Genomic DNA, 27506 nt, shown 5'->3' with positions numbered 1-27506 from the left:
CAGCTCAGCAAGTCCTAGATTCTGGCAAAAACTTTTCTGAACAAGGATAGCTATAAAAATGCCTGTTGAGATATTCTTTCCTAACCATTCATACCTGGCCACTGTCAAAGCTATCAGCCTAGATAGGGGTCCAGGGGGACCAATTTGGCAGTTTGTACATTTTAATCATTTAGTCTGTCATTCACAAAAAAAAAAAAAGTTATTTTGTCTGTCTTTTGTGTTATTGAGAAGGTGAGACATAGCAAGGTATTTATTAAACAAATTCAAAATTATATTTATAATGCACAGGTAATCCAGATCATTCCCCCCTCTGCAATGAACCATAAAACCAGCGTGGTTCAGCCTCCTTAACTGTCAAGATGGAACAAATATGCCTTTGTTCCAACTCTTACAGAAAACCTAGAAAAACGCAGGAAAAAAAATCGGGTTTATTCCCGTTTTGTGGGTAGAGGGGGGAAAAGACCTATCTCCTCTGGTATTTAAAGATTAGTTCCTCAATTCCACTGTATGTTCTTTCTAAGTCAGGTTACTACAGACCAGCAAAACAATAGTTTCCTTTACTATTTCAACTCCCGATATCCCTGACCTTTGCGATAGTCCATCAGGTTATACATCAGAAGACTGAGAAAAGCAGAGTGCACTGTTTCTTTCCCAGCACATTTATCAATAAACAATAACTACATAGTACAGAATACTTAACATACTAAACCACATGCCTGTCTTATCCTCATTTTGCTATTATTGTTCATAATTTCCTCAAGAGAACAGCAAACTTAGTACCTCATATTCCTGTGGAAGTTGAAAAATGCTACTTATTTCTTCACCACTATTTGTAGAGAAAATATTAACAGTCTAAGGATGCACTCACATGACAAAAATTATTTTGAAGGTTGTTAATCTCCTTGGCACACACAACTATATCATTTACTGAATTAGTGAAAGCCCCCTGTGGCCCCAAATCAAAACAGCGTTATTTTCTCCTTCTGCAAAACCCCAGTTTGTCTGATACATCGGCTATGTTCTGTATGTTTCTCTTGAAAAGATGATTCCATAGCAAATAATATTCTAGATTCTATGGTTTTTAAAAGTAATAAAACAAATATCAATATCCCTGACTTCAACCAACAGGTTTCACATTATTTTTAATTCTCTTCCTCACCAACCAGTTGAACAGAGGCTAGTGTTACACACCTGATACCAAACTTTATTGCAAGCTTCACGACTCGTGCCCAGTGAATAGATCAACTGATAGGTACTACAAAATATAAAACATAATTGGTTTGCACAAATCACTTCAGTTGCAGCGTCTTCTTGTAAAGCTACCTGTAGAAGCTGAAAAATAGTAGTCTAGAATTAGCAAACTTTTTTAGCGTTTACACATCTATGACTATTTTGCCTCATGAATTAATTATTTGTCCCATCAACACTAGCTTCTTGTATAGCCTTTACCATAGCATATCCTGCAAAGTCTGAGAGATGTCATAACATTTCTTTGTGTGCCATGTTCTGTTGAAAAAGCCCTCTAGCTTACCCCTTAGGTTTTTCAGTCTCTGACTCTGCTATATGCTTTTTTCATATATTTTCTTCAACAATTCAGAAATCACTGTCCTAGCAACATTAAACCAAATTTTTAGCCAGGACAGTTATCTCAAGCACACATACTAGTAAATGTGATTGCTTTCTGTATTATCTTATACCCTTAGCTTGGGAAATGATTACTTTTAAAAAATCTCCAATATAAGAATATTTAATGTAACACGACCCTCTGTTTAACAGAAACTAGAATTCCTACTGTTCCCGAGACACTTGAGCCTCATGAATTGACAATTTTTAATCCACAATTATTTTACCATTTGAGGAAAAATTAATACCTTAGTTTAGTACAGCGATTGCAAGCCTATGGAAGCAATCCCGACTCCCATATTTTGCATCTGCAGTAAAGACGGAACAGCTTTTCTGGTACCTTAATCTAACAGAGGTACAACAGCGCACCTAATCTGTAAGTGCTAGAATATACAAGTGAAGCTCGGTCCCTAGGGATCCCAGAAGTGGCAAAATAGCATTTTGAAAAGACCCAGAGAGTCATTCAAACACAATTGGCAATGAACTGCCCGAGCTTAAGCAGTGTTGAGCTTTGGGTCAATAACGTAAGGAAGAAAGAAAGGGTGAAACAAGAGCTAGATATAGGCATAGCTATAATAAATAAAAGAAAAAAGACCAAATATGCCTAGTGATTTCACATGGCTGTATTACCAACAGACTTTCTGATCTGTGCCATTAAAAAATGCACCTCCCTAAAACTCTCTTAGAAAGTGCTGAGAAGTCCTTTAAAATATATGTGCATAATATGGCACAAAATATTCCAGGTAGACAATCATATAACCTCTGTCCTAAATGTTCTGTAGACCAAATAGAGGACACCAGATGAGCACAAAATTAAGTAGGAACCCTGATTTGAATACACATTCTCAAAAAGTAAGCCTCTAAAAATTTTATTATGACAACATTTGACAAAGATCTGATATCCACTCTTTTTTCATTCTGTCTGGGACAAATGGGCAGTAACTAGACTCTAAGAATGCAAAGGCTTTTGATGGAAATTCAGCGATTTCCCACTGGTCTTCTGTGATCTTCTACTTTGTAGCTGAAGGAAGAGAGCCTGCTTTTCAAAATGGGGACACAAGGAAATTTCAAATTTCCTCTTTATTCAGAATTCTCCAAATTTGTCTTTATTCTGCTTAATCTTCTGTCATCTAGTCCTTCAGACACTTTGGACAGCCTGGCATTTTCTAACAGAAACTAAAAAAAGAATAAATTTAAATAACTCAAGTTTCCAAAGGACAGAAAGAACATGCTTTCAGTTCTATCACTATATTCTACTCCAGACAGAAGCCCTGAAAAGTCTTCTTGACAGACTTCTCATCTTTGAGGACAATGAGCTTTTGATGATCAGCCACCATCCAGGCAGATAACCCTCCCCAGAAAGTCCAACTCTTAGAGTAAGCAAGGAGGTCAAGATGGGAATAAAATATCAAGCTAAAAGGTGGAAAGCCCACTTTGATCCAAATTTATTTACATGTTTTGAGTCTGCATGGGTATCAGGTACAGAGTCTAAAGCCAAAAAACTTTCAGAACATCAAAACTGATCACAATACCACAAATTATTTCTAAGCTAATAAAAAATTCCTTCTCAGTTTCAGGGGTCTGCAGAAAAAACAAGACAGTGTTTTCAAGATAGTGACTGTCCATCTGTGAGATACAGTCTTGGCAAATTTGGTTTTATTTGCAATTTTATCAACACCAACAGCACCATAGCGCTCCATGCTTTCACACAGCTTTGCATGTGTAGCCTGAAACAAGGAATAAACACTGGTCTAGAAAAACATGCCATAAAGTCATTCAGGCTTGAAGCAATAATGGTGAAAAAGAGAGGGAAGGAGTTATATTCTCGCAAACGCAGATGAGCAATGTGGTTCATCCACAAGTCAAGCTTTTTTCATTTGGAGTGCTAAACAAACACGGGAGAAAATATGAAAATAAGATCTTCCAGTTTTTCTTAGGATATCATGACAACTTCCTGGATGCCAGCATGGGAAGAGAGAGAAGGCTATAATTTTGTCTTATAACAAAGGTGTAGGACCACATCCTCAACTAGTATAAATAGCATCTTCCAAAATACTTTTCTGACCAGGACACTCACTCTTCATCATTGGGAGCAAAGTCCAAAGACAGTACAGGAGAAACTGCATTTTTCTGCAAGCTGTTTATCTATGAACAGCTTAAACAGATGCCCCTTCTTATTCTCTTGCCTCTTCTTGTGCAGCTACCTACTGTTTTTACAGAGATTGACCCCAGACTAAGAGGGCAGCTGTCTGAGCCTGTGGAAGTGCACCAGTAAAGTAGTCCTGGGAGAAAAGCCTCACATGAAATTCAGATGGTGGAGGAAGCTATAAACCAGGAAACAGAAGGGAGCTATTCTCAGGCCCAAACCTTTTTTAAAAAGCTGTTCCAAAATTTTTCAAGTTCTGAAATTTACAGAGACCAAAAAAATAAAACCCCTAAAAAACAGGTGCAAGTGTGAAATACTACCTATTTTTTTATCTTAATCTCTTCGAATAATATCTGGTGATAAAGAGAAAAAGAAAAAATGCGCCATGTGTCTGACTAATTCGCTCCAATTTTATTTAAAGAAATTGATTAGCAAAGATGCAGCCTTCAAAGAAATTTAAGGTTGAAATTGGTGTTAGTTCTAAGTGTTATTTACTGTTCTCCTGTTTCACTTGTAAATGTTTACTGAGGCCTCTTTGTATGTTCTCAGCATGAGCTCTCTTCTTGGTTGTCCAAAAATTAATGAAAGCAAAAGCACATTTAAGAACAGTTTCTTCAGGGACCGTCAATCACAGTTACATTTTAACAAAACTTGCAGAATGACAAATGGTTACTACAAATTTTAGCATAATCCAGAGTAGACATGCCCTTCTAAACAAGAAAAAATCATGTGAGGTGCCACTCAATGCTCATTATATAAATTAGATTTGGAAAAATAGGGAAAGGTAGGTGATTAAATTTGTTCTCTATTATTCCTTAAGCATGGTACTAGTTTAGATTTCTGAGGTGTTAAACAAGTTTCTTGTTCTAAATGAGAGAACAGAAGGCTATTGGTTAAGTGATAAAAATAATTAGAAGTACATTTTGTTTGTTGGCTGTGCTGAATACACAGAAAAGAATATTTAAACATTATAGAATATAGGTGTGTATATAGAATATACTGGTGGGTTTATAGCAGAGGTTTAGCCTGCTATGCTGTCAGATTCATATAATGGTGAAGCATTGGCTCAGCAAGTGATTTTAATCAAACAGATAAATAGAACAAAAAACAATTTAACATTGTTGCCCATTCTAGGTGGAAGCTTTGTTGCTTTATGTAGTTTAGTAGTTAGCTAGGAGATTCCAGCCCCTCAGTAAAGAAAGAGGTAGTCAGAGTTAATAATTTCTCACTGTACAGATTAGCTAGGCTGAATTGTTTTTCTTACCCAAGAAATGCATCAGATCACACATTCTTAAATATGAATGAAAATACTGAATTATTAAGAGCACTCTTAAGGCATAAACATCGTTCTGTAACTGAAGAGAGAAAGGTAAAAGAAACAAGTTACATTAATTTGAAATATCAGAAAATCCAGACAGGAGAACATTCAAAATCCACATAAGGAAAGAAAGATACAAGGTTCAAACTTAGCAGTGATTCTGTTTTACAGACCACCAAAACCTCAGAAATTTTCCACAGAGTGGAATTACTGGTTTCAACCTAGTTTAAGCAGGAGTCTAGGTTTTGCAACAAGCCACCTGACATGCTGCCTAGAACTAAGGGTCCTGGAAGCCCCAGCTGCCTCCACTGCTGAAGAACTGGGGACTGAACGACTCAAAGGATGCAGAATATGGCTTCCCAACAGCCTGCCAGCGAGGCTGCCAAGGAGCTGGGGAAGAGAAGCTGGCAGAAATTCTGGTTTCTCCCAGCAGAATCCAGATATCGAAGCTTTTCTAGCTTCTAGCAGCACATGGAATGTTCTGTAAAAAAAAATCCTGACAAAGTTTGAAAAGACTTTTCATTACTTCCGTGAACATGCAAATCCCAACAATAAGTTGAGGTGGCCTAATGAGGCCTTGAGTACACCCAGACCTTACTGAGGATGTGAAAACAAGCCAGGAAGCCCACAAGAACACACACAGTTGTAGCACTTCTGCACAATACACTGCAGTAGGAAGTTCTGTTGGTAGAGTTTGTAAATAAATAAAACTTGAAAACTCTACATAGAAAAAAGGTCCTTTCTCCCCTCAAGAACTTCCTAATGTCGCTTTCTACCTGGATCTGCCTTTCAGCAGTTATACTGAACAAAACCCAGACGCTCTTCCTTCTGCCTTCCTTCTCTTCACATCTCTGGAATGCTATGTCTGACATGCATGCCATTTCTACAAAGAAAAAAATCATGGTAGGAGTGGAGTAACAGCTGCACTGGCCAAAACCTGCCCATGTCATGCAAAGCTCTTACAAGGAATAAGCACTACAGGGAAAAAAAAGGGAGAGAGTGAAAGGAAGTCTGAAAGAGGGACAACAAATAAAGAAAGAAAACAAGTGCTACCCAATTCCAGCGAAGTGAAAATAAGCATACTTTAATCTTAAATATTATACATCAAATAAAATCTTTCCCTTATCCTATTTTAAAAAATATACAAGGAATTTTTGTTCCCATTTTAAACTGAGAGCCCTAAAAAGATAACCTATATTGAAATGGAGTGTTAGACCATAAAAGAAATTGAAAAAACACAGCAAAGATTCTGAGGCTAGCTGACAAGATCAGGCATGAGTAATACTTTGTCACAGATCACTTCTTTGATCATTTCAAATGAAACTAGAGGAACTAATAGCAGCCAGATTTAGTGCTGTGGTTTCTCCTTTCCTTGCCCTTTTTTTCCCTTTATTTTTTCCCCTTTTTTTCCCCTCCACTGTTATATTTATGGCAGTGAGCTAAATTCATCCATCATAGATGTCCTCACAACAGATAGCCTGACTTACAAAAAGATTTTTTTCTACTGTGTATGAGGCCTGAAAGGACACGTCAAATAAACCCCACGTAATAGTATTCAACAGTAACACTGTTAAAATAAGAATAAATGCCATTATTCACTATTAGACTACAGCTAGGGGCACAGCAAGCTAATTGCTTCATTACAATGGACGGATTAGATTATTAAGAGTGAAATGATTATCAAGTGCACAGTCATGGGGTCATACTGGATTCTTCATTTCTCCTGGAGGCACAGTTGTACTGATGGCAAAGAGTGTTTTTAAAACCTTAAGTACCCAGGAGGCTGCACTTTTTCTTTTAAAATGAGGACATTGTCACTCTGATTCATGCTTTAATCGTTTCCTGATCAGACTACTTCAATTTTTTCTAACGAGGATGAGAAAACATAACTTGTATAAAATTCAGCAACCTCTCTGTCAAAGAATATCCCAAGAGAACACACCTCATCACACACTATGTTTAAAAGCATCACTGCAGGCCAAACTACAGATTTTGCTGCTATAGATACTGCTACACTACATAGATACTAGTAACTACAATGCAATGCACACTGCAGGTAATGGAATTCAGGATAGGACCTAGGGTGAACCTAAGCAAATCTTTCATTGTGCATCAGGACCCAGATATCCACATCTCTGAAACATCCAAACCAGCTATTTTTTATAGTATGCCATGGCTCCCACCTGAGAGCAATGCTTCCTTTTTGTGGAAACCAGGGCACAGGGAAACAGGAGAAAAATCAATACATGATCATTTTGTCCTATTATGGAGTAAAAGTTCAAAGTTGAGTTGCACCCCCAGATCCAGAGAAATGGGATGTGTACCAAGCCACAGATATCAGGAAATATATTCCAAGCTCTTGGATTCTCAGCACAAAGAGTTGCCTTCTCAATTTGAAACAAGTTTTGCAACTCTTTATTTTCAATTACTAGACTGAGCTCAAATTCTCATGCCCCTTAAAATGAACAGCCTACCTTCACACTGAAAACTTTTTGCAATAATGACATCCTTCCTCAAGGACAGAAAACAGAAGCAGAAAGAGACAAAGATGAACACTCTAAGATATGAGTCTCGTGGATGATGCGCGCTTGCTCTATTTTTACTAAAAGCCCAGAGAAAGGAACAAAACCTACTTGTGCTGCTTCAGGGGCAACATTTGTTCAAGGCTGTGAAAGTGTATTTTGGGAGTGCAAAAGGATAATCTAAGTCAGATTTGTTCTTGTTTCTAATCACTTCCTTCTTTGTGAGAGGGCAGACAATCCCAAAACTTGCTAACATGTTAAGGTCAGCTCCCCCGCCACCTCTGTCCAGGAAATGCCTACATAGCTGCGGGAGACAGAGTAGGCGGCCTCCTTCCTGGCCCTGGGAAGAGCTTCATATTCGTCTTCAGCACGTAGTCAGAAACAGGGCTGGGTGATTTCACCAAATGTTCAGCATTTTGATGTCATTCTTACAGGCATCTTCGCTCAATCCATCCAGATCAATCTGTTCTAACACTGGATAAAACAACTTACTAAAATAAGGAAACATGGGAAAAGAAAACTAGTGTAGAAATGTAGACTACAACTTCCTTTGAGTCTGACAGACTGAGAGAGCACAAGTTGGTTGTAGCAAAGCAAGGAAGTGAATAAGCAAATGAACAGAAAGAGATGGCATGCAGGCTCTTGCATTTTGACTGGCACGGCTGTCTGTCACAAGCAAATTAAAAACAGCACTTCAGTTTGAAATGGTGCAGCTGTCAGCGCAAACAAAAAAAGCTTCAGCTACCAAACACCAACTGTTAGAAATAACAGTAATTAAATACGCACTTTTCAAATTCATGCACTTTGATTCTTACTTGACTAAACTGGGTAAGTCTAGCTACAGACAAGAGTTAATTTTGTTAGCACCCATGAAGACGTATTCCTTTAGAACAGACGTATAGACAAAGGCCACCAAAACAGAGCTACGAGAAAGAGAGTGGAACAAAGACAATTCAAGACAATAGACAACAATTTTTACATACTATCTAATACAGATGAAATAGTGCTAAAGTGTTTTATAGTGTAACACAGATAGTAAGAAACTTTCAGATTTTGCAATGAGACCCCCAAAAGATACTGACTTATTATTGCTTTTATTTTTTTCAAAAGTAATTGACATTTTACATAAAAATCATATACACACAGGATTTTAGATTTAATATTTGACAAATGTATGCATAATTTCTACTTTGTACTTTACTAATTAAATGGCTTCCTTTTAGCTTTAGATCAGAGTTATTCTTCAAATGTTTTCAAGTTCCTGACAAATTTGTCTAAAAACTGATTCAAGTAATTCAAAGAGTGAGTGTGCTCTTAAAGGCTAGTTAACTGGCTGTAAAAAAAAGGGAGAAGGAAGAACATTGAAAGCCCCATTGTCCTCTCAATCAACTGCAAACAAATAAAAACCTAAAGCTGTATCTACATACAAGATGATGTTGTAAGTGTAGATATCTAAGTTGCAATTTCCTTCAGCTCCCTTACTTTTTATTACTGTAAGCACAATACTTGCTACACATGCAATTATTCTTGAACTTTAACCCCAAAGCTTTATTATATTTGAAGAACATACATTAGTTTCACTGTTTATTAAAATGCTAACCTTTCTACTGTGCATATTCCACAAACTGATGTTACACAAAAATATCTGAAGACAGCAGAGCAGCCAGAGAAGCATAAGATTAACCAAGTATTTAAGATTAAAAAAAAAAAAAAAAACAGAAAGGAAAAAACTCTGGAAGCAAGACTGAACACAAGGACCACTGACAATACAAGACTTGCCAATTTCTTCATTACTTCGTAAGTTCATTTTTGACAGGTACAATTAATAGCTTGATTAATTTCAATATTTGTAACAGATAACCATCATTTTACTCACTTGGTAGGGCATTCTGGGAATGTTTACTCACTTTTCTTATTTATTTTACAGATTTTATCCACTTATCCACATCTAGTGGAGCACTAGACGTTATGGTGTTTATCCCCTTCTAAGAAGGGAAAGCTTTATCAATCTTTGAAAAATTACCAGAAAACACCTTACTGCATAAGAATAATAGACTTCAGCAAAATATTAGCAGCCAACCTACAATCCATGTTTTCAACACATACACCTCCAGCTCAAGCAGTTATTAACAGTAAACATAGGAAAATTTGGAAGCCTGTACAGCTGTTATGACAATAAAATAAGGTTCCTCTATATCAAGTGAGAATAGAGGAAGCCTTGCAAGACCAAAGAATTCCCAACATGATAGAATGAGGTTTTATTTGTTTTGAGCTTTCGCCAGGACAGGCACTACACCTCACTTCAGATTGCTGTTCTCTCTGCCCTTCCACAGGCAGCAACGTCAGTTCAAGAACTGCACATTCACTGCTTAAATGCTACAGGAGCGAAGTGAGGCTGTCTGCAGTCTCTCACTCCCACATGGCCATTACAGGTTTTGACATCAATGATGAGGAATAATAGGCCTAGTTTTTTTAGTTTGACAATAAGATGAGATCAGAAGTCATCTGATGACATCAGTAAACTTATAACAGAATAAAAGAATGCAAGTTAAACCAAAATCAGGCTCAATCATTTCATTATGGAAACAAAGTTTTCAGGAAAGCACTACAAAAAAGCAATAAAGTGTTTTATTTGCCAGTTATTTATGATCTGAAGCAAATATTTTCTCACAAGCTCCATCCATAAAAACTGAATTGGGGAAAGTGTATAGTTTAAAATTAATCTGCATTAAAATCTATAGGATTGACAGACTTAAACAGTCATCTCCCAGACCACTTTTATATATAAAATGAATATAAAATAATAAGAATTGGAAAATCCTATCTTATATAACCTAAATGTAAGTTAAATTAAAAATATTAAACTAGCACTTATATAACTTAAACCATATTTGGAGCACTGGAAGAACTATGTAATTTCTCAGACAGAAAAAAAAAAAAAAGTCTTGTTTAAGACAAACATGCCCTCCATAATATCTTGCTTCTTTCAGAATAATTCCATTACCATCTCAGATACATCTCTATTGAAGTTCCATCCTCATTTTCCACAGAGAGAAACATCAACTATTAAGTGCATCTTCTTACATACAGCATTAGGAGAAAAGACCTTTCCGTATTTCATTTACATTTAGCCTGTACCCAGGTCTAAACTGCAACAGTTGCTCTATCACCCCAGAACCCCTCACCAACCAGGGAGGAGTCACAAAAAAGGAGAGCAGACTCATGGGTGAAAGTGATAACAGATTTTAATGAGATAACACCAGAGATATACAGAGTTATACTCAGCCAAATAAATGTTCAGTTGTCACAATCAACCAGAGAGCAGTCCCTGGGAGAAGCCAGAGAATGAGCAGGAGAAACCCCAGCAGGACACCCACAGGAGCTCCCCTTCCTCAATAAACCTTCCCCCTTTATAATGCCCATGACATTACGGGATGGGCTACCCCTGTAGCTCACTCAGGTCAGCTGCTCTGGATGACTCAAAACTGCTAACGGCCTGCCCAGCACGGATGGGCTGTGATTCTGCCCCAGCCAAACCAGGACCCAATAACACAGGCATTCAAGCCAGTAGTACAAACCAGTAATGGGGTCACTTAATCCAGTCAGACACTGGACATTTGTTAAACCAGCCACTGAGACAGTCTGAATATTAACCTGTGAAAAAGTAAAAGCTTACTGTATCCTCCAGAAATTTGTGTCTGATATTTATAGAAAAAATGTTCAACAAGAAGTTAGTTTTAATACAATTGCTGGCTTCTGAGTGAATATGACATTTTAAAAATGTATAATTTATTCACATTTAGGGACAGCAAATCATTCCAGAAGAGTGGGCTTTGATTCTGAAAGGAGGACTCATTTGGGGGTACAACACATGTTAACATGTGAAAATATCGCTTCTGTAGTAATTTTTACCAGCATTCTAGAGGGAAGGCATAAGAAAGGAGAGAGATGTTTTATTTTTCAATAAAATGCAGATCAAAGATGACTGTTACAGCATCCAAGAGGAAAAAAAAAAAAAAAAAAAACCCACAACATTTTCTAACCAATAGGAGAATGTAGCTCCTAATGAATACTGGTCTAATATTAGCAATGAAGTAGTACAAAATATGTGAATATTTAATAGTCCTACATAATAGTCCTAGTCCTAATAGATTTATTTCTCTTCTGAAAGAATGAAATGTCCCTCTAAATATAGCATTGCTTAAAAATAAGATGGCTAGGTAGGCATTCAGAAAATTGCTACTAGCATGGTAACATTTTTAATTGCTGTATTTCTCAAACAGTCATTTTTTAAAAAAATTCAATTAAGTCAATGAGGCTACATATCAGATGCACAAGTAAGTAAGTCTATAACTTAGCAGAATCAATTACTTTTCTTCCAATTAGAAAAAAATAAAATGCTTTGATGCAAGGTCTATCTTTTTCGTATGTGTCGGCATAGACAGTAGCAATGGTGAGTTCACACTTTGTGTTTCTCTATGTAATCTTACAAACGTTTGGTAGTTCATGACCCTAGCTTATTGAAATTTAGTCATAATTGTTGTCATCTACAGGCTTCACTATTTAAAATTATGTTTTAACAACAGATTAAATTACAACAAAATCATTTATGTGTCCTCTTTTTTAAAATATCCATGTAGCCTATATTTCAAGTAAATTGCAAACACACTTAGAGCCAAAGTCATCACATAATTTGAACAATCAGAAGATCTTATCTTCATACAAAAACTGAAATACTGGGGCAAAGCAGCTCTCCCATTATTGTGCACAATAAAAAGAGTGTCCAGTCAGTTTTTATATGTGAAAATATAAAAGCGCGTGTGTGCAGCAATTACAACTAGGACCTTTGCTACATATCTTTCATTATTTATGTCCCAGATCACACTGGAAAATGCAACAACACAGCTTTCTAGAGCCCATTCACTTAGCCAGCTTCATCTAAGATATTTCCTCTCTCCTTTCTTTCCAAATCCTATGAGCTGAACAAACTTATTCCATTATGTCAGAAAATCAGTGTTTTAAGTGTCTGAGAAAAAAACCTGCATACGCTTATAAAGAAACACAAAACCTAGTTCTATCTGAACTAACACCAGCAATGGTCTTCCAACTCCAGTTACTCAACAGCAAAATTTTATGAGCATTTTCTTTGTTTCTTCATGAGAAAAGTTCTGAACACTGATTTTGGCTGCACTGACTCACAGACCTCAAACGGCACCTTCAAAACCAAAAATTATTTTGTACGTGTTGACTGCTGCTTTTCCCAATGATTGCAACATGACCAGTCATTGCAGACTGTGGAAATAACGGTGGACTAAGTCCATTACTCCCAGAAATTCCAAAAGCACTGTAGCTAACCTCTCCCAGCCCCTCAGTTGTGCTAGCTCAGCAGCTTGCAGGACTGTACAGTAAACCAGATCAGTTCCTTTTTGTAGCTTAAAAGAAATGCTCTGCCAAAATGGTGAAGGGGAAAATATTCATTAGCTTAACTTCCCTGAAGCAGTTTCTCTAGGCAGTTCAGCAGACACTTGCACCAAGGCCATGATGATGTCATGGAGGCAGGAAGGAGCAGCTGGGCTGGCAGTGGAGCTGCCTGTGCTGCGCTGAGAGCAGGGAACTGCCCGGGGCTCCAGAGCTGAATTTAGCCCCTCAGAGCTGTGTTCTGGAGAAGCCTCTCTTTCTCTTGCTGGGTTGATTCCATAGAGAACCCAGGAAGAGCGGTGTCACTAGGCTCAAGTTAGCCTTTGTAAATATATTTCAAAAATACTGTGGTGGGTTGACCTTGGCTGGCTGCCAGACACCCACCAAGCCACTCTCTCATTCCCCTTCCTCAGCAAGAGGGCAGAAAATAAAATGGAAAAGCTCGTGCGTTGAGATAAGGACAGGCAGATCACTCACCGGTTATTGTCACAGGCAAAACAGACTCCACTTTGGGAAAATTAATTTAAATTATTGCCAATTAATAACAGGATAGGACAGTGGACATAACCACAGAGCTAAAAACACCTTCACCTCACCCCTCCCTTCCCCCCAGGCTCAGCTTCACTCCTAAATCTTCTACCTCCAACCCCCACACAGCGCAGGTGGATGGGGAATGGGCATTGTGGTCAGTCTATAACACTTCGTCTCTGCCACTGCTTCCTCCTCACACATTTTCCCTGCTCCAGCATGGGATACTTCACACAGGAGACAGTCCTTAATGAACTGCTCCAACACGTGTCCTTCCCACAGGCTGCAGCTCTTCAAGCACTGTTCCAGCGTGGGTCCTTTCCATGGTGTGCAGTCCTTCAGGAACAGACTGCTCTGGCAGGAGTCCCCCCAACAGGCCCCAGGTCCTGCTAGAAAACCTGCTCCAGCATGGGCTCCTCTCCATGGGCCACAGGTCCTGCCAGGAGCCTGCTCCAGTGCAGGCTCTCCACAAGGTCACAGCTTCCTTCAGGGCACATCCACCTGCCCCAGCGTGGGCTCCTCCATGGTTCAATAGTTAATCAACTTCCATAGTGAAACTCCGGGGGGGGGTGGTTATTATTTTAAAGTGTTATTAGGCAAAATTATAAAGTCTGGAAAAAGGCTCTATTTTAACACATATTCCTTTTAATTAATGAATCTCTTAGTTGTAAATAACTGGTCCTACTGAGTAAAGAAATAGTTATTTATGTCCGTGAAGTTAAGTTGGGGCCCAAGAGTCAGTGTGATCATGGCCTAATTCTAAAATTATAATTATTGTTTGTGCAGAACAAATATGACCATTCATACTAATAGTTAAAAATCTAACTAAATGTTTATTTTGTCTTTCTCCAAATAAAAGCTTCTTTTTTTACAAGAGAAGAGCTGTGTTATAAAGACTTTTCAAATATACAACTCAGACCAAATTTTAGACAAGAACACTCAGTAAATTCTGCGGAAGACATGTTCATATAAACACTTATCTTCCAACCATGCCTAAATAAATTCAAATTATATAAATTTACATCCGTGCTCAGCTGTAGACCATTAAATTTCATTCATCTTTTGCCACCTGCATGTTCAGATACCAAGCAGACAGAAGAATTCAACGCTTTCAGATATCAAGTACTTTCTCTGTACTTTACCCTGAAAATACCTTTTCTTGGCTCAGTGCCTTCACAGAACCCTCTACAGCATTTTTCCAGGTAAACCATAAACAGTGGATTTTCTGATACATATTTTTAAACATGGAAGATACAATTTTTAAAAAGAAATGTGGATACTACAATAAAATTATAAAATAAAATACAATTTTCTTTCAATCATATTGGGGTTTTGCTTAACTTTACAACCTGCTAACTTTTGAAATTCCCTGGCATTTTGGTAAAGTTCAGCAGAATAATTAAAATTACTGCTTCAATTGAAATGTCTTCTGATGTGATACATATTAGCATGGAAGTAATTTCAGCACTTGAGAAATATTTCCCATTCAGTTAAATTTATCCCCTCAAACCGACCACTTTTATGTAAATCAGACTATCAGCAAAGCATCCACAGTCATAATTTTACAACCAATCCAAAAAGCCAATAAATCATTAAAAATCAGAACAAGAAGGTTCATTCTATTCATAAATTAAAATTCTTCTTTTTAAATAGTTTGTATTGTTTTCTGTGCTGTTTCATATCTGTAGTGCTACAAATAGTTTGAAAAAAGTAAGATTTTCCCCAAGCATTTTAACTTTAATACAAAACACGTGTTCAATAAAAGTATAATCCTCAGCCCTCTAAACGTGACAGTGATGCTATTTTCCTAGCTGTTAGATAATACATGGTCCAGCTGTCACTTACTGTGCAGCAGTCGGTTACACAGAATGAAATGAATCATAATTGCAATGACTAACCAAATTAATGAAAGCAAGCTGAATCAAATTCCATGCTCCCAAACTGTCTTAAGGCCTGATTCAGCAAAAATATATTTGATTTCTGTACAACACAACATCTTCCACAGATACCTGTTTATCCAGGCTTTTAAAGCAAGAAAGTGCTGAATTCAGAATGCATAGCAATGCAGTAGAAGGTTTCTAACAGACTACTATCAAAAGTGACCTATCAACTTGTAAACACACAGTAGACAAAGATTGTTAAATCAATGGCTAACTAGCAGAAAAGAAGAAATTGAAAGCACAGAAGATATTCAAAGCATATGTTGAAATCTCTCTAATGTCCGTTGATACACAGCAAAAGAGAGATACTGTGTGAGTTATGGAAAGAAATTTTCAACTTAAATTGAGTTTGCAGAGTTTTCTTTGCATCTTAATGTTACACTGTTTTAAGTTTACAAGCAGTAAACAAATCCTGTGTTTGCAACTTCTCATCTAGCAATCAGACTAACTTCAGCTATGAGATTCTATCTTCTGGTTTAAAATATCCACTAATCATTCTTATTAGTGAATGGCATGTGAAGATTTTCTTTGCAATTTAATTGTGTTAATAGGTATGCTTAATCCCACATGCTGGAAATTATCTTGTATTCCAAGGTCTTCTTTTAGATCTGATTCTTCGAAGGCTTTCTGAATTTAGCATAAAAGATACACAAATCCTAAGAATAACCTTGGACTAGAATGGAAACATACTCAGGTTCCCAGCAGTGAGTCTCAAATAGTAAAGATAAGGATAAATGAGCATGCCTAATTAATAATTGATGGATATATAAGCAAAAGATGCAGATTGACAAACAGGCTTCTAAAGAAATCTAGAGAACTATAAAAGTCAGTGCCAGTAGGGAAAGTGGCTATGGCATTCTTGTAAGACCAAATAGTGAAGAGCTGCCCTCAAAGGCAGAACTCTGAGGGTGAGATTCCTAGCTCAGGATGTCTACAAGGTAGACCTCTACATCTGACACATTCACTCTATCTCCTTTTCAAGTCCATAGCCAAAAATAGGCTCTGCAATTCATCCGGCAAATTTGAAATGTCTAATTTAAGATGAGATGGATCACATCCTAAAGGCACCTCTTTATTTCCATTTGCTTTAAGTTGAATCTAAGTGATTTCAGATGTAGATGTCTTACACTGTAGATATTCACATCTGGTCAGAAGAATCACAGAGATTCTCTGGGCTGAATCCTTAGCCCAAGCTCTAAATATTGTAATATGGGAATGAAAAAGATACTAAAACTGAGGCAATCGTTTTCATTAACAAGCAGTTCTATGACTGCTGGACCTAAAGAAGTCTGATTTCGTGAGGATTCACAGCTCACAATGGATTTATTTTGATGTCTATGGTTGGTTCTCCCTTATAAAGACTCCTGGGTATGTAATATGGTGTAAGCAGACTTTTCCACAGTCAGGAGTGTGGACAATCCTTGCCACTACCCATCTACTTATTTTCATGAGACCCTTAGTAATTAAGTATGTTTGGAAGCTCAACTTTTTTGTCAAATCTGTTGTAAATCAGCCAACAGCTTCCATGAATAAATATAGCAGAGGACGCAACTGTTTCCCTTACAATAGTGTGGCAGTTATGTCTTTCCAAGGAGGTGTGAGACCTGTGTTGTAGACAGCTGAGGCTTGAGGAGATTTGAACACAGCTCTCTCTTCCCTAACAAACAAGCTATGGGCAAAACTGGAATAAGATTATTCTGCATCCTACCAGTGAAGTTGTGCATCTCTGCTGTTGGGAATGTGAATGTATGGACAAGCAACAGAAAGTCTGAATAGCTCTGTGATTAGGATACTCTCTAAAGGCAAATCCTCGTTCTTGCTCCAAGGGCTGTTTGTGCATTTTATTTAAGCACTCTAATGCAAAATTCATAGGAGGCATCTGATACAGAGAGAATATAGCTAAATGGGGATGAAGACAAACGCCATGCATAGCTGAGGTAATCAGCTTCAAAATACAAAATGAAGAATGATTGATTCAGCAGCAGTTCTGCAGAACAGTGTGTTGAAAGTATAGTAAATCACAAGCTGACCATGAGTCCATAATGCTATATCACAACAAAAAACCCAAACACACATGACACTGACTGTACAAGGAAAGCATTCTGTGCAAGACACGTGGTGTTATCCTTGTGCTCTCCCCATGCACTTCTGTTTGGAATACTGTGTCTGGTTTTGGACATCGTATTTTTGAACAAGATCAGAGAGAAAGTATATAAAGAACAGCAACAAAAATGGTCAAAAGTCTAGAAAATGTGATCTGTTGAGTCTATAGAAAGGAGATTATGAGAATTCACAGGAGGAGATATGATCATATTTGTGAAATATATAAAATGTTGCTGCAAACAGAAAAGTTAACAGACTGCTCTGCATTTCCATCAAGGACAGAGTAAGTAGCAAATGACAGGAAAGAGATTTGGGTTTAACAGCAGAGGAAAAAAAATCTACTGAGACAAATTACCTAAGGAGTTCAAGTAACCTCTGTTCCTGGTTAGGTCAGTAGTTGCCTTGTTGTTCTCATACCTTTCAGTAGTAAACTAATTTGAAAAAAAACGTTAAAGTTCCATACTGGATCCAAGAGCTTTACCTTAAGATCTGTTTGGTCCGCTCCTCTCCTATGTAGGCAGTACAGCTCTTGCAGAGCTGATTAGCTCAAATTCTGAGTGTCGTCTGTTACGTGCCCTTGACTCGGCCATGAAGCCTATTTATTTCACTGGCTAGGTGGGCCTTCACAGTTGGGAATCACTAGATTAGACAAGTGTCAGGAATTGCTATCTCATAGTTGGTCATACCTCGAAGCAAAGGATGAATTGGAAGACCTCTTGAGGTCCCAACCAGCCCTGTTTTCTATTATTCTATGTGTTATCTGGCCTTTCAACAGCTTTAAAAGCATTACTTCTCACTCATCCTTTCTGTAAAGAGAAAAATGTATAAATGCACCAAGACATAGAGTAACAGTATATGGAAAAAGATTTCTTGCTGACACACTGGAGCACTCATTTCTGAAAAGTTGTAAGAAAGATGGTTGCAAATCATTTTCCAAAAATGCTGGCTGCTTCTAACTCACAATTTTATTTAAAGGTCCAAACATTTGATGTCCCTCATATGCTTAAGACAATACACATTCTAAAGAAAGACTGTCCTCACAAATACATAGAACTGAGATGCCAGGTTATATCAAATACCTAGTAATGGTATATGACCTGTGAGATATTCTATGTCCAACTACAACATAATACTTGCTATAAGAAACCATTCACCTTAAAAATATTAATCTTAAATAAAGAAAGAATAAGTTATCAGGAAGTATTTAAGCAACTTCATGTGATATTTAAGAGGAAAGAACCAACTCCATAGAGACAGTAAAAAGAAAATAACTTCTTAATGTTTTATTTAAAGTTTAAATATTTTCTTTGTGAATTTTCTAAATAGAAGCACTCAAACTTTTTTGAAACACAAGTTCAGCTCTTGCTAACTCCTGCTAGAACAAACAAGATATCTCACTATGGTTTTAATAAAAGGGTTTCAAGTCTAAAATAAAGATATTCTTTAGAGTCTCCCATCAGAACTTCAAAATGCCAAGAGATACATGAAGTGGACTATTGTAAGCTCCTCCCTTATCAAAATCCATTAATTTAATTTCAGTTTATAAAAATGCAACTAAGATCACTCTGCAAACATGTTTAGGCAGAGAAATGTGATGACAAACAGCAGAGAACAGTAGAAGTTACTTTGAAATCTTACTCTCCAAAAATGATATGTATGAACTTCTTAATGCACAAGTACTCCCTAGACAATCTCATACTGTTACATTAACTCTTATCTCAGTCCTGACTGATCCCTTTGCAGCTTTGAGACAGTACATTGGAGACAAAACATGAGGAAATAGTCAAACATAAGAAGCAGCTTTTCAGCACAGCACTCATTCTGCAATTTTATTGTACCACCAGAAGTTTAACAAATTGCAAGATGCAGTTGCTGGAGTTTACTGAGTTTACAAAAGCACTACCAGACTAGATGTAAACTGTTCTTATTAATAAACTATAATATACCCTCAACAGACAGTTATACTTCAAGGACATAACAGTTCCTCCTGTTACACCACATAGTCTGCAAAAGAGACAAAATCTAAACTCAGTAAGCAGTTTGAAAACAATGTGGTTTGATCTGAACTTCAGATTTCTAATACGAATTAATGTCTGAAAGACAACTGGTTTTGAATGCCAATTTTAAACAATTAGTATTTAAAGAGATTCTTCCCGCTTATGAGTCTAAATTAAGAAGACTGTTGCTCAGTTTTAAAGAAATTAGGTTGTCTATGATAACTTGAAGCTATTAACCATGATACAGTAAAACATATGATTAAGACAGCCCACATGATCTAATCTTAACTCAAAAAATCATCCCCACCTCAAAGCTCATTGTTAAGGTGTAATGTCTGTTGCAGTCAAACAAGTATAGAAGAGAGCATAAGTCATCATCTCTTGTGTTCTTTTGGGTTTTATCTCCCCAAGTTCCTGTCAAAAAAGCCATCGGAGATGTTCAGAAAAAAAAAGGAAAGACAGCAACACAAAATAATTCTTCTTGGAAAAGGTAGGCCTAAGAGACTTAGAAACTTTCATAGCCTTCTGACTGACTGAGAATACGACAGTAAAACTTTAAGGAAGCCAGTATAGCAGAGGGGTGAGAGGTGGCATTCAGCCAAAAAAAATTCCCAGGCTGTCAAGTCTACCTCACAGATAAAAACCGAACATTTATATACATGGCTATTTTCACATTACACTGGATTAATTGTTGAAGTTTAAACCATTATATTCCTTTTTCCTCCTTATTATGGAACGTTGAATATGCTGCAAGAATTTTGAAACTTCTTTGGCAGTGTAAAAACACATTTTATATCAGTTCTGTAGTAACCTATCATTTCTGTGTATTTTTGCACTTACAATATATACACTAATTAAGCTGTTGTTTCAATGGAAAAATCAATTATTTGACATTCTCAGTTATTTAGATGTTACCCAGCTCACAGATGCATGCAGACAAAATCAAGACCAGACCATTCATCCCCCTAACCTCACTTCCAGAGTCCACTGAATTTCACCCAGTCACCACTTTCTAGAATACAGTCCCAGCAACTTAAAGTATGATCTACACTCTTGTCTTTAAGGTGTAAAATTAAATGTTTTCTTCTTTTTGATTCAAAGAACGCAAAAGCAGATTTATTTGTCAAGATTTCAGAAAGCACATACCGGCTGGTGTTAAATAGCTAATTTTGGGGTTCTTTGTTAACTAAATCCTGTATCAGCTTTTCTATTTTTCGGCCCCATATGATGTCAGGCCTTTCTACATCCAACCCATCCTGCTTGTACTTTTTGAATGCAGGAACATCAGCACTATTGCAGTCTTCTGAAATTTTATTCAACATTAACATCAGCAAACCCAGTAATTAGTGTAACTGCCAGTCTGTATAATCTCCAGATACATTCTGCTTAGTCACTAAGAGGAAGTACTACTGCTATTATTTGTAGACAGTGCCCAAAAGTGTGTTAGATGCTTCAGAGAACAGTTGTAAACACTGGCTCTGCTTGAAGAGCAAATGGTACAAGCCATAACATCCTGACCAGTATTATCTACAGTATAAAATGTTTAAGCATGTGGTAAGAGAGAAGAGTAAGGAATACTGACAATTTTGAGAGAGGCCCAAAAAGCAATACTATTTGTTAAACCAAAAGAAAAGGGAGATGATAAAGAATATTAGGAGGGAGCAGAGAATGATGTAGTAGGAAGGGAAGAGGGCAAGGAAGAGGCAGGGCAGGGCAGGGCAGGGAAGGGAACAACCAGCTTCCTTAACAATATATTTTCATATAACTTCCACTATCACTTATTTTACACTGCATAAAGTTAGTACTTTTAAAGTCACCTTGACCATATTTTATTTTATAATACATAGAAACGAGCAAAATGATGACTGGTGTAGCAATGGACTGTATTGATCAGCACTCCAGATTCAGACAAAATGCAGTGTAAAGTTACGGAAGAATAACTTAAGTAACTAACATTGCCTGGAGTCCTAGTTTACTTTCTAACCAGAAGCAAATATTTTTGCATTACCCTACAAACTTTGGAAATTCCTGCATACTTGTCTCTACTTTTAAAACAGCAAAACCAATAAGCACCATCTACATCTCTTTCATCCCTCCAGCCCCGAAATCTAAATCATAAATGTACAATGCTTTTAAAGCAGTGTAAATCAGAGTTGATTATCTATAAAGCAGGATAATTATTTATAAAGCAGTACAATAGCTTTGTGAGGTGGATATTTACACTGCTGTGACGCACAGCCACAATCTATTGCTTCCTGTCCCCCAGGCCCAGCATTCTGCCTCACATCTCACTCACCCACGGTGCCTTACAGAGCCCACATAGTCTGACTTCTTTGACGTCTGCTTGTCAGAGATTTTGTTTCAGTCAGCGTAGCTACCCAACCACTGTGCAATCACGGACACAGCAACTGAGACCACACAAGGCTGCAGTCAGTCGTGCCTTCCTAAAGCTCACCCTGGACTTGACAGTGGTGGCTAACAGAGAGCTACCATTCTCTAGTTGGCCCACTGTGTTTCCATCTGTCTTCTCCCCCTGGATAAAACAGATGACAATACCAGCTGATTTCAGCCACACACACATACAAAAGAGATCTTTTATAAGGACCTCCTGATAAACCTATGATGCTTTGTAAATATATGAAAAGCTGGATGATTTCATAATGAATTTTCTCTTGGGGAAACTTGTCTTCTACTGGGCCAAACTGTCCATGCCCCTGAAAAGCTGAAATGCACGTATTTTCGGAGCTGCGAGTCTGACTTTGCAAGGAGAGCATTTTGTCTTTAGAATAGCTAGGCAAAGGAGCTGGAAACCCGTGATACTGCAAGTAGAAGAGTGTATATGCACATCACACAGGCTGAAACAGAAGTCTTTACAAATAGTGTCAGCATCTTAGCATCTTCTATAAAACTTTCTTATGTGTGCATCCTCTCAAGCCAGTCCTTTGATATAGAAATAAAGTACAAATTAAAAGTAAAAAAGCACAAAACTGATCCCATAAATCAATCCATATGGAGTAAACATGCTATCTAGAATCTGTTCAAATGTTAACAAACACAAATCTGGAATATATAAGAGGAAGGATGTTCATAACGTAAAGGAAAAGTCATCATCAAAAGTTCTGTGCTATATCCAAGAGAGTAAAATATCCACAAAGACAAAAGATGAAAATATATAAATATTCCGGTAACAGCAGAGAAGGACTCACACCCAGTGTACAGACATAAATTCACTCTGAGTGTCATGCATTATGCATATTAAATATTATGCAAAATATATGTTCAATAACCTTGTCAAAAAGACGCCTTCTTAGCACATGACATTCAAAATACACTCCAAAGGTCCCAAAAATTCCAGAAAAGAGACAGTCAAAGCAGCAGACTTTGCTGCCCATCCTCCTTTTTAAAGCAGAAGCTCTGCCACAGGAACACAGTGCACAACTGTAGCTAGGCGTGTTTCACAGACCAAACCAGGCCAAAGGAGAGAGCAAATCTGGAAAGCTTCTGCTTTCCATGCCATCATGTTCCAGCAAATCCTGGCAAGAATTCACGCTGACCTGATCACTATTAGTTGCTACAGATTACAACTCAATACCATCTGCATTTCCTCTCCCCAAAAAGAGTAAAACAAGCATAAGGAGAAGTTATGTATCTATTTTAAATCCACACATATTTACCCCAGGGAGTGAAAGGAAAAGAATAAATAGTCCACATTACAGATGTGAGTCACACTACTTAATGCACTTTTGGAAGATGCTCAAATACCACAGTGATGGGCACAGCATAACAATTTGAAAAGCACAAAGTATAAATGGAATGGAGAAAGGAAGTAGAGCCCGGAGACTAGCCATTCATACTGACACTCAATCACCATAAATTATAAAAAAAAAAAAAATTAGAGGAAATCCATGCTTGGCCCTTTCTACAACATTTGAACAGGTCTTGTGATAATATCTCTAAATGTCAACTCTTATTTTCAGCATCTTTTTTTTTATGCGCCCATATTTCTCCATGGAATGAAATGACACCATTTTATTGCTTAGTCAGACAAAAATACCTTCCACTTCAAAGGGAGCTTGCCTTCGAGGAGAATTACACTTGAACAAAGACTGCAGGATTTAGCTCTATATTTATCTCTATGCAACAACAGTAATTCATTCATATAAATATGGGGGGGGTGGGGTTCTTTCTTCTTCTTTCTCTTCTCTTGACAGAAGGAAAACATCTGCCAAGAGAATTAAACTCAGTAATATCTACCTAAAAATGCAGAACAAGGTCTGCTTTGTCTTTGGTGGAGGGTTGTCCTTAATAAATCTGTAGATATTTTCAGAATAAACATGTACCTGATGGTTCCAGGTACCACTTCACTTTAAGAATTAAACTGGTGAGTTATTCATCTGACACCAGATCACTTCTCAATGTCCTGTAAAATATTGTGAGCCATCTATCCAAATTCCACTGTCAACAGCTTTTTCCTGAGGGAGCTGTTTTAGGCTATCCTTTGTATATAAAATTTACACCATACCATTTCCCTCATAGCTTACACAGAGCTCAAGAGGACGCTTTAGTGAGACACAATGAGAAACTAAACCCCACATGAAGTTTATAGTTTATCTTCAGATTTGATGAAGACCTTTCTTTTGACCCTTGTCTACTTTGCAGATTCTGAAGACTGCAAATGAAAACAGTTCTGTTTCATTTCTTAAGTTGGTTTTACTTTGTCATTACTTGGGAATAGTTTATTCTTCATTAGTAAGTTTAATAGTTCAAGCTGATCCTAGTATCATACTGGAATCATACTTTATATTGGATCATAAATTTTATCGTCCGCAACAAGAGTTGCCAGAAGCCTTCTTTAAAACTGTAATACTATTACTATGTATCTACACTGCAACTTGAATAATTTTCCATTTCCTTCTTTGTTAATAATTTTTAGCAGCACAGAAATCGTAGACAAAAACTTGCATTTATTTTGGTATGCCACACAGTTTAGCAACGTAAAGGAGTCCAAATTGCTTTAAAATAAGAGTATCACAATAGCAAGCAAATTGTACAGCATGAGACTGAGAGGTAGTGATAAAACAAGGTATGGCACTTCATCCCCAGTGCTCACATTACACTGACATTCTTCAGAATGTTCACCCAACAAAAAACCTGTTATAAACAGACATTGAAATGTTTTTAGGAGACCACCTCACAGTTTAGTAGCTGTCAGACAACTGAAGTTTTCATTATGATGCTAATAATAATGCAATGATTCTGGAAACAGACTTCCAAAGTCAGCATGCAAAGCCCAGAGAACAGCTTCCAGGTCCTGGTGTGAAGGGCCAGCTGAGTTAACACGTCCAAGACACAGTAACAATTTTGAGATTAAAAAACCTCTTAGTGCTTCAGCTTCAGCGCACTCATGAAAGTCATGTCCGCGACAGCAGTGGCTTTGCTTATTTTTACGCCGTTAGAAGCCAGCGTGAGTGCTCCGCCACAGAGGGAGAAGAGTCTTGAGTGCGCTGGGTGCCCTCGCCGGGCTGGGGACGGACCCGGCCCCGCCGCCCGCGGGCCAGGACCCCCGCAACTCCGGCGAGATCCGTTTGCCCCCCGGGGCTGGGGCACAGCGCCAGGGGAGAGCTCACGCGTCCCCGTCCCCCGCGGCTTCCCGCCGCGCCCGGGCAGCAGCGGCGGGACGAGACCCCGCGCCGCCGGGCCGGGGCCACCCAGCCCCGCGCAGGGCTCCGGGGGCGGCGCCGCTCCGCACAGCTCCCGGTGCCGGGGCCGGAACAGCCGCGCCGGACAGCTCCCGGTGCTGGAGGCGGAACCCGCCGCCCCGGACAGCTCCCGGTGCTGGGGCCGGGCCGTCGCCACCTCCCACGCCCGCGCCGGGCGGACGGCAGGGCGCCCCGCTTCCCCCGGCGCCGGGGCTCACGCTTGGAAAGAGCAGCGGGGCGGGGGCGGGCGGCAGACACGTTGTCGGGGGAAGATGGCGGCTGTGGCAAACCCACCCAGCGAGACGGCCGGAGCCTAGGCCCCGGCGGTCCCTCTCCGCCACGGGCGGCCGCGCCAGCGCCGGGCAGAGCCGCCGCCGCCAGCCCGGAGCCCGCCGCGCCCCCGGGACGGAGCCCGGTGCCGCCGATCCGCCCCCTCCGGCGGCGCCAACCGCCGCCTCGACCAACCCCCCTTACTCCTGATGGCACACGCCGGGTGAGAACGGCACCTGTGCGGCCATGTTGGGCGCCTTGCCCCCGCTAGCGCCGGGGCGTGCGGAGCCGGAGCCGCCGCCCGCCCCGCGGAGCGCGGCTGAGGCAGGCGGCGAGCCCGGGCCGCGGCTCCCTGACTGTCCGCCCCGGCCTCCCGGCCCCGTTTCTGCCCGCTCCCGCGGCGGCAGGTCCCCCCCGCCGCGCCCCACACTCGCCCGGCGCCAAGCAGCCGCCGGGGCACGGCCGGCGACAAGAGACACCCCTGCCCGCCCGCGGCCGCCCGGTTCCTCTCTCCCGCCCCGGCCGTGCCGCCCCCGAGACCGGCGAAGAGACCTCCGCGCCCGCGACCATGGGCCGGGAGGACGGGGAAGGGGTGCGCCCGCCCTTACTTGAGCACGGATTGCTCCTTCTCCTCTTCCTTCTTCTGGCGGTCCATGACGGCCAGAATGATCTTCCGCTCTTCCTCCGTGAGGTGGCTAAGGTCGGGCATCTCGGGCTGAGGAGCCGGCGGAGGCTGAGGAGGAGCGGGGCCGCCCCGGGGCCCGGCGGGAGCCGACATGTTTGGTGGGAGCTCACCGCCGCTACGGGAAGCGCTGCCCTAACTCCAGCGGCCGCGGCGGCACCAGCGGGAGCGGCCGCCGCCGGCGCCGGGAGAAGCACATACAAATCAATACCCTGTAATCAACCGGCAGCCTAATGACGGCCCCGCCGGGGAGGGGCGGGGTGGCCGGCAGCCCCGACCTCGCACCCACCCGCCCGGCCGCCGGCTCGCCGGGGGCAGCGGGGAGGACGGGGACGGCGGGGCCCAGGGGGCGAGCAGGGGGAGCGGGGAGGGGAGAGGGCAGCGCCGGGAGAGGAAGGGCCGGAGGCGGGGTGGGGAGGGAGAGGGGAAAGGGCAGGATTAGCCGCGGGAGCGCTGTGGTTTGGGTGCGAGCGAGATTACCCTAACCCCGAGCACCCAGCGGGGAGGGGGGGGGACGGAGCCGGCGGGGGGGGGGGGGGGGGGGGGGGCGGAGGGGCAGGAGACGGGGGCAGAGGCCGCCGGCGGGGCGAGGCGGGGGGCGTGCGAGAGCGGAGCCCCGGCGCCCCGGGGCGCGCAGCGGGGGAAGCCCCAGCGGGCGAGTGCCAGTCCCGGCCGCCGGCCGCGGCTCATAATTCCCCGCCGCCGTCCATGGAGGGGGCCGCGGGGCGCCGCGTTCGCCACCCGCCGCCTGCGCTGCCACCTCCCGCCGCCGCCGCTCCTCGGCCGGGCCTCGCCGCTCCCTGCCGCCGCCTCGCTTGGCTGGTGCCCTCTCGGCTGCGGGATGGAGTCCGCCTAACCCATGGCATGGCGGAGAGCCGGAGTCACGGGAGGGGGCTCCGCATCGCCCCGCCGCCTCCCCCACCTGAGCGGCGCGGGGCACGGGGCCCGGCTGCCGCCCCTAGCGGCGCCGCGCGGGCTGGGCGCGGGGGGGGGGGGGGGGGGGGGGGGGGGCGGCGGGCGGCAGCTGCCCTTATTTATTTATTTATCCCCGCACAAAAAACGGACGCGATAAAAATCACGCGAGGAAGGACAAGGAGGAGCCAAGGCGCCAGCGACGCGCTGAGAGGACCGAGCCCGGCGGCCGCGGGGGGGCGAGGGGGGAGGGCGGGGAGACGCTGCGCGGCCGCCGCCGCCCCCCGCCGCCGCTTGGGCTGCCCGGGGGTAGAGGGGCACCCGCTCGGCGGGGCCCGGCCCCAAGAG

The 27506-nt window shown here is 41.0% G+C and overlaps 1 protein-coding gene across 24 annotated transcripts in view; it reads right to left on the bottom strand.

Annotated features, from left to right (window-relative positions):
- The window catches only part of RIMS2 (regulating synaptic membrane exocytosis 2), a 478829-nt gene extending 452487 nt beyond the window's left edge, over window positions 1-26342 (bottom strand). For all 24 annotated transcript variants that reach the window (XM_086465565.1, XM_086465576.1, XM_086465572.1 and 21 more), the window contains exon 1: window positions 26173-26342. In XM_086465565.1, coding sequence (XP_086321691.1) covers window positions 26173-26342 — 170 coding nt within the window. The remainder of the gene's footprint in view (window positions 1-26172) is intronic.
- Window positions 26343-27506: the final 1164 nt, after the last annotated feature.

Source organism: Leptosomus discolor, chromosome 5 (genome assembly GCF_034619465.1).
Source record: "Leptosomus discolor isolate bLepDis1 chromosome 5, bLepDis1.hap2, whole genome shotgun sequence".
Lineage (NCBI taxonomy): Eukaryota > Metazoa > Chordata > Aves > Leptosomiformes > Leptosomidae > Leptosomus > Leptosomus discolor.
Note: the sequence above shows the minus strand (reverse complement) of the source record. Positions and strands in the feature narration are given on the sequence as shown.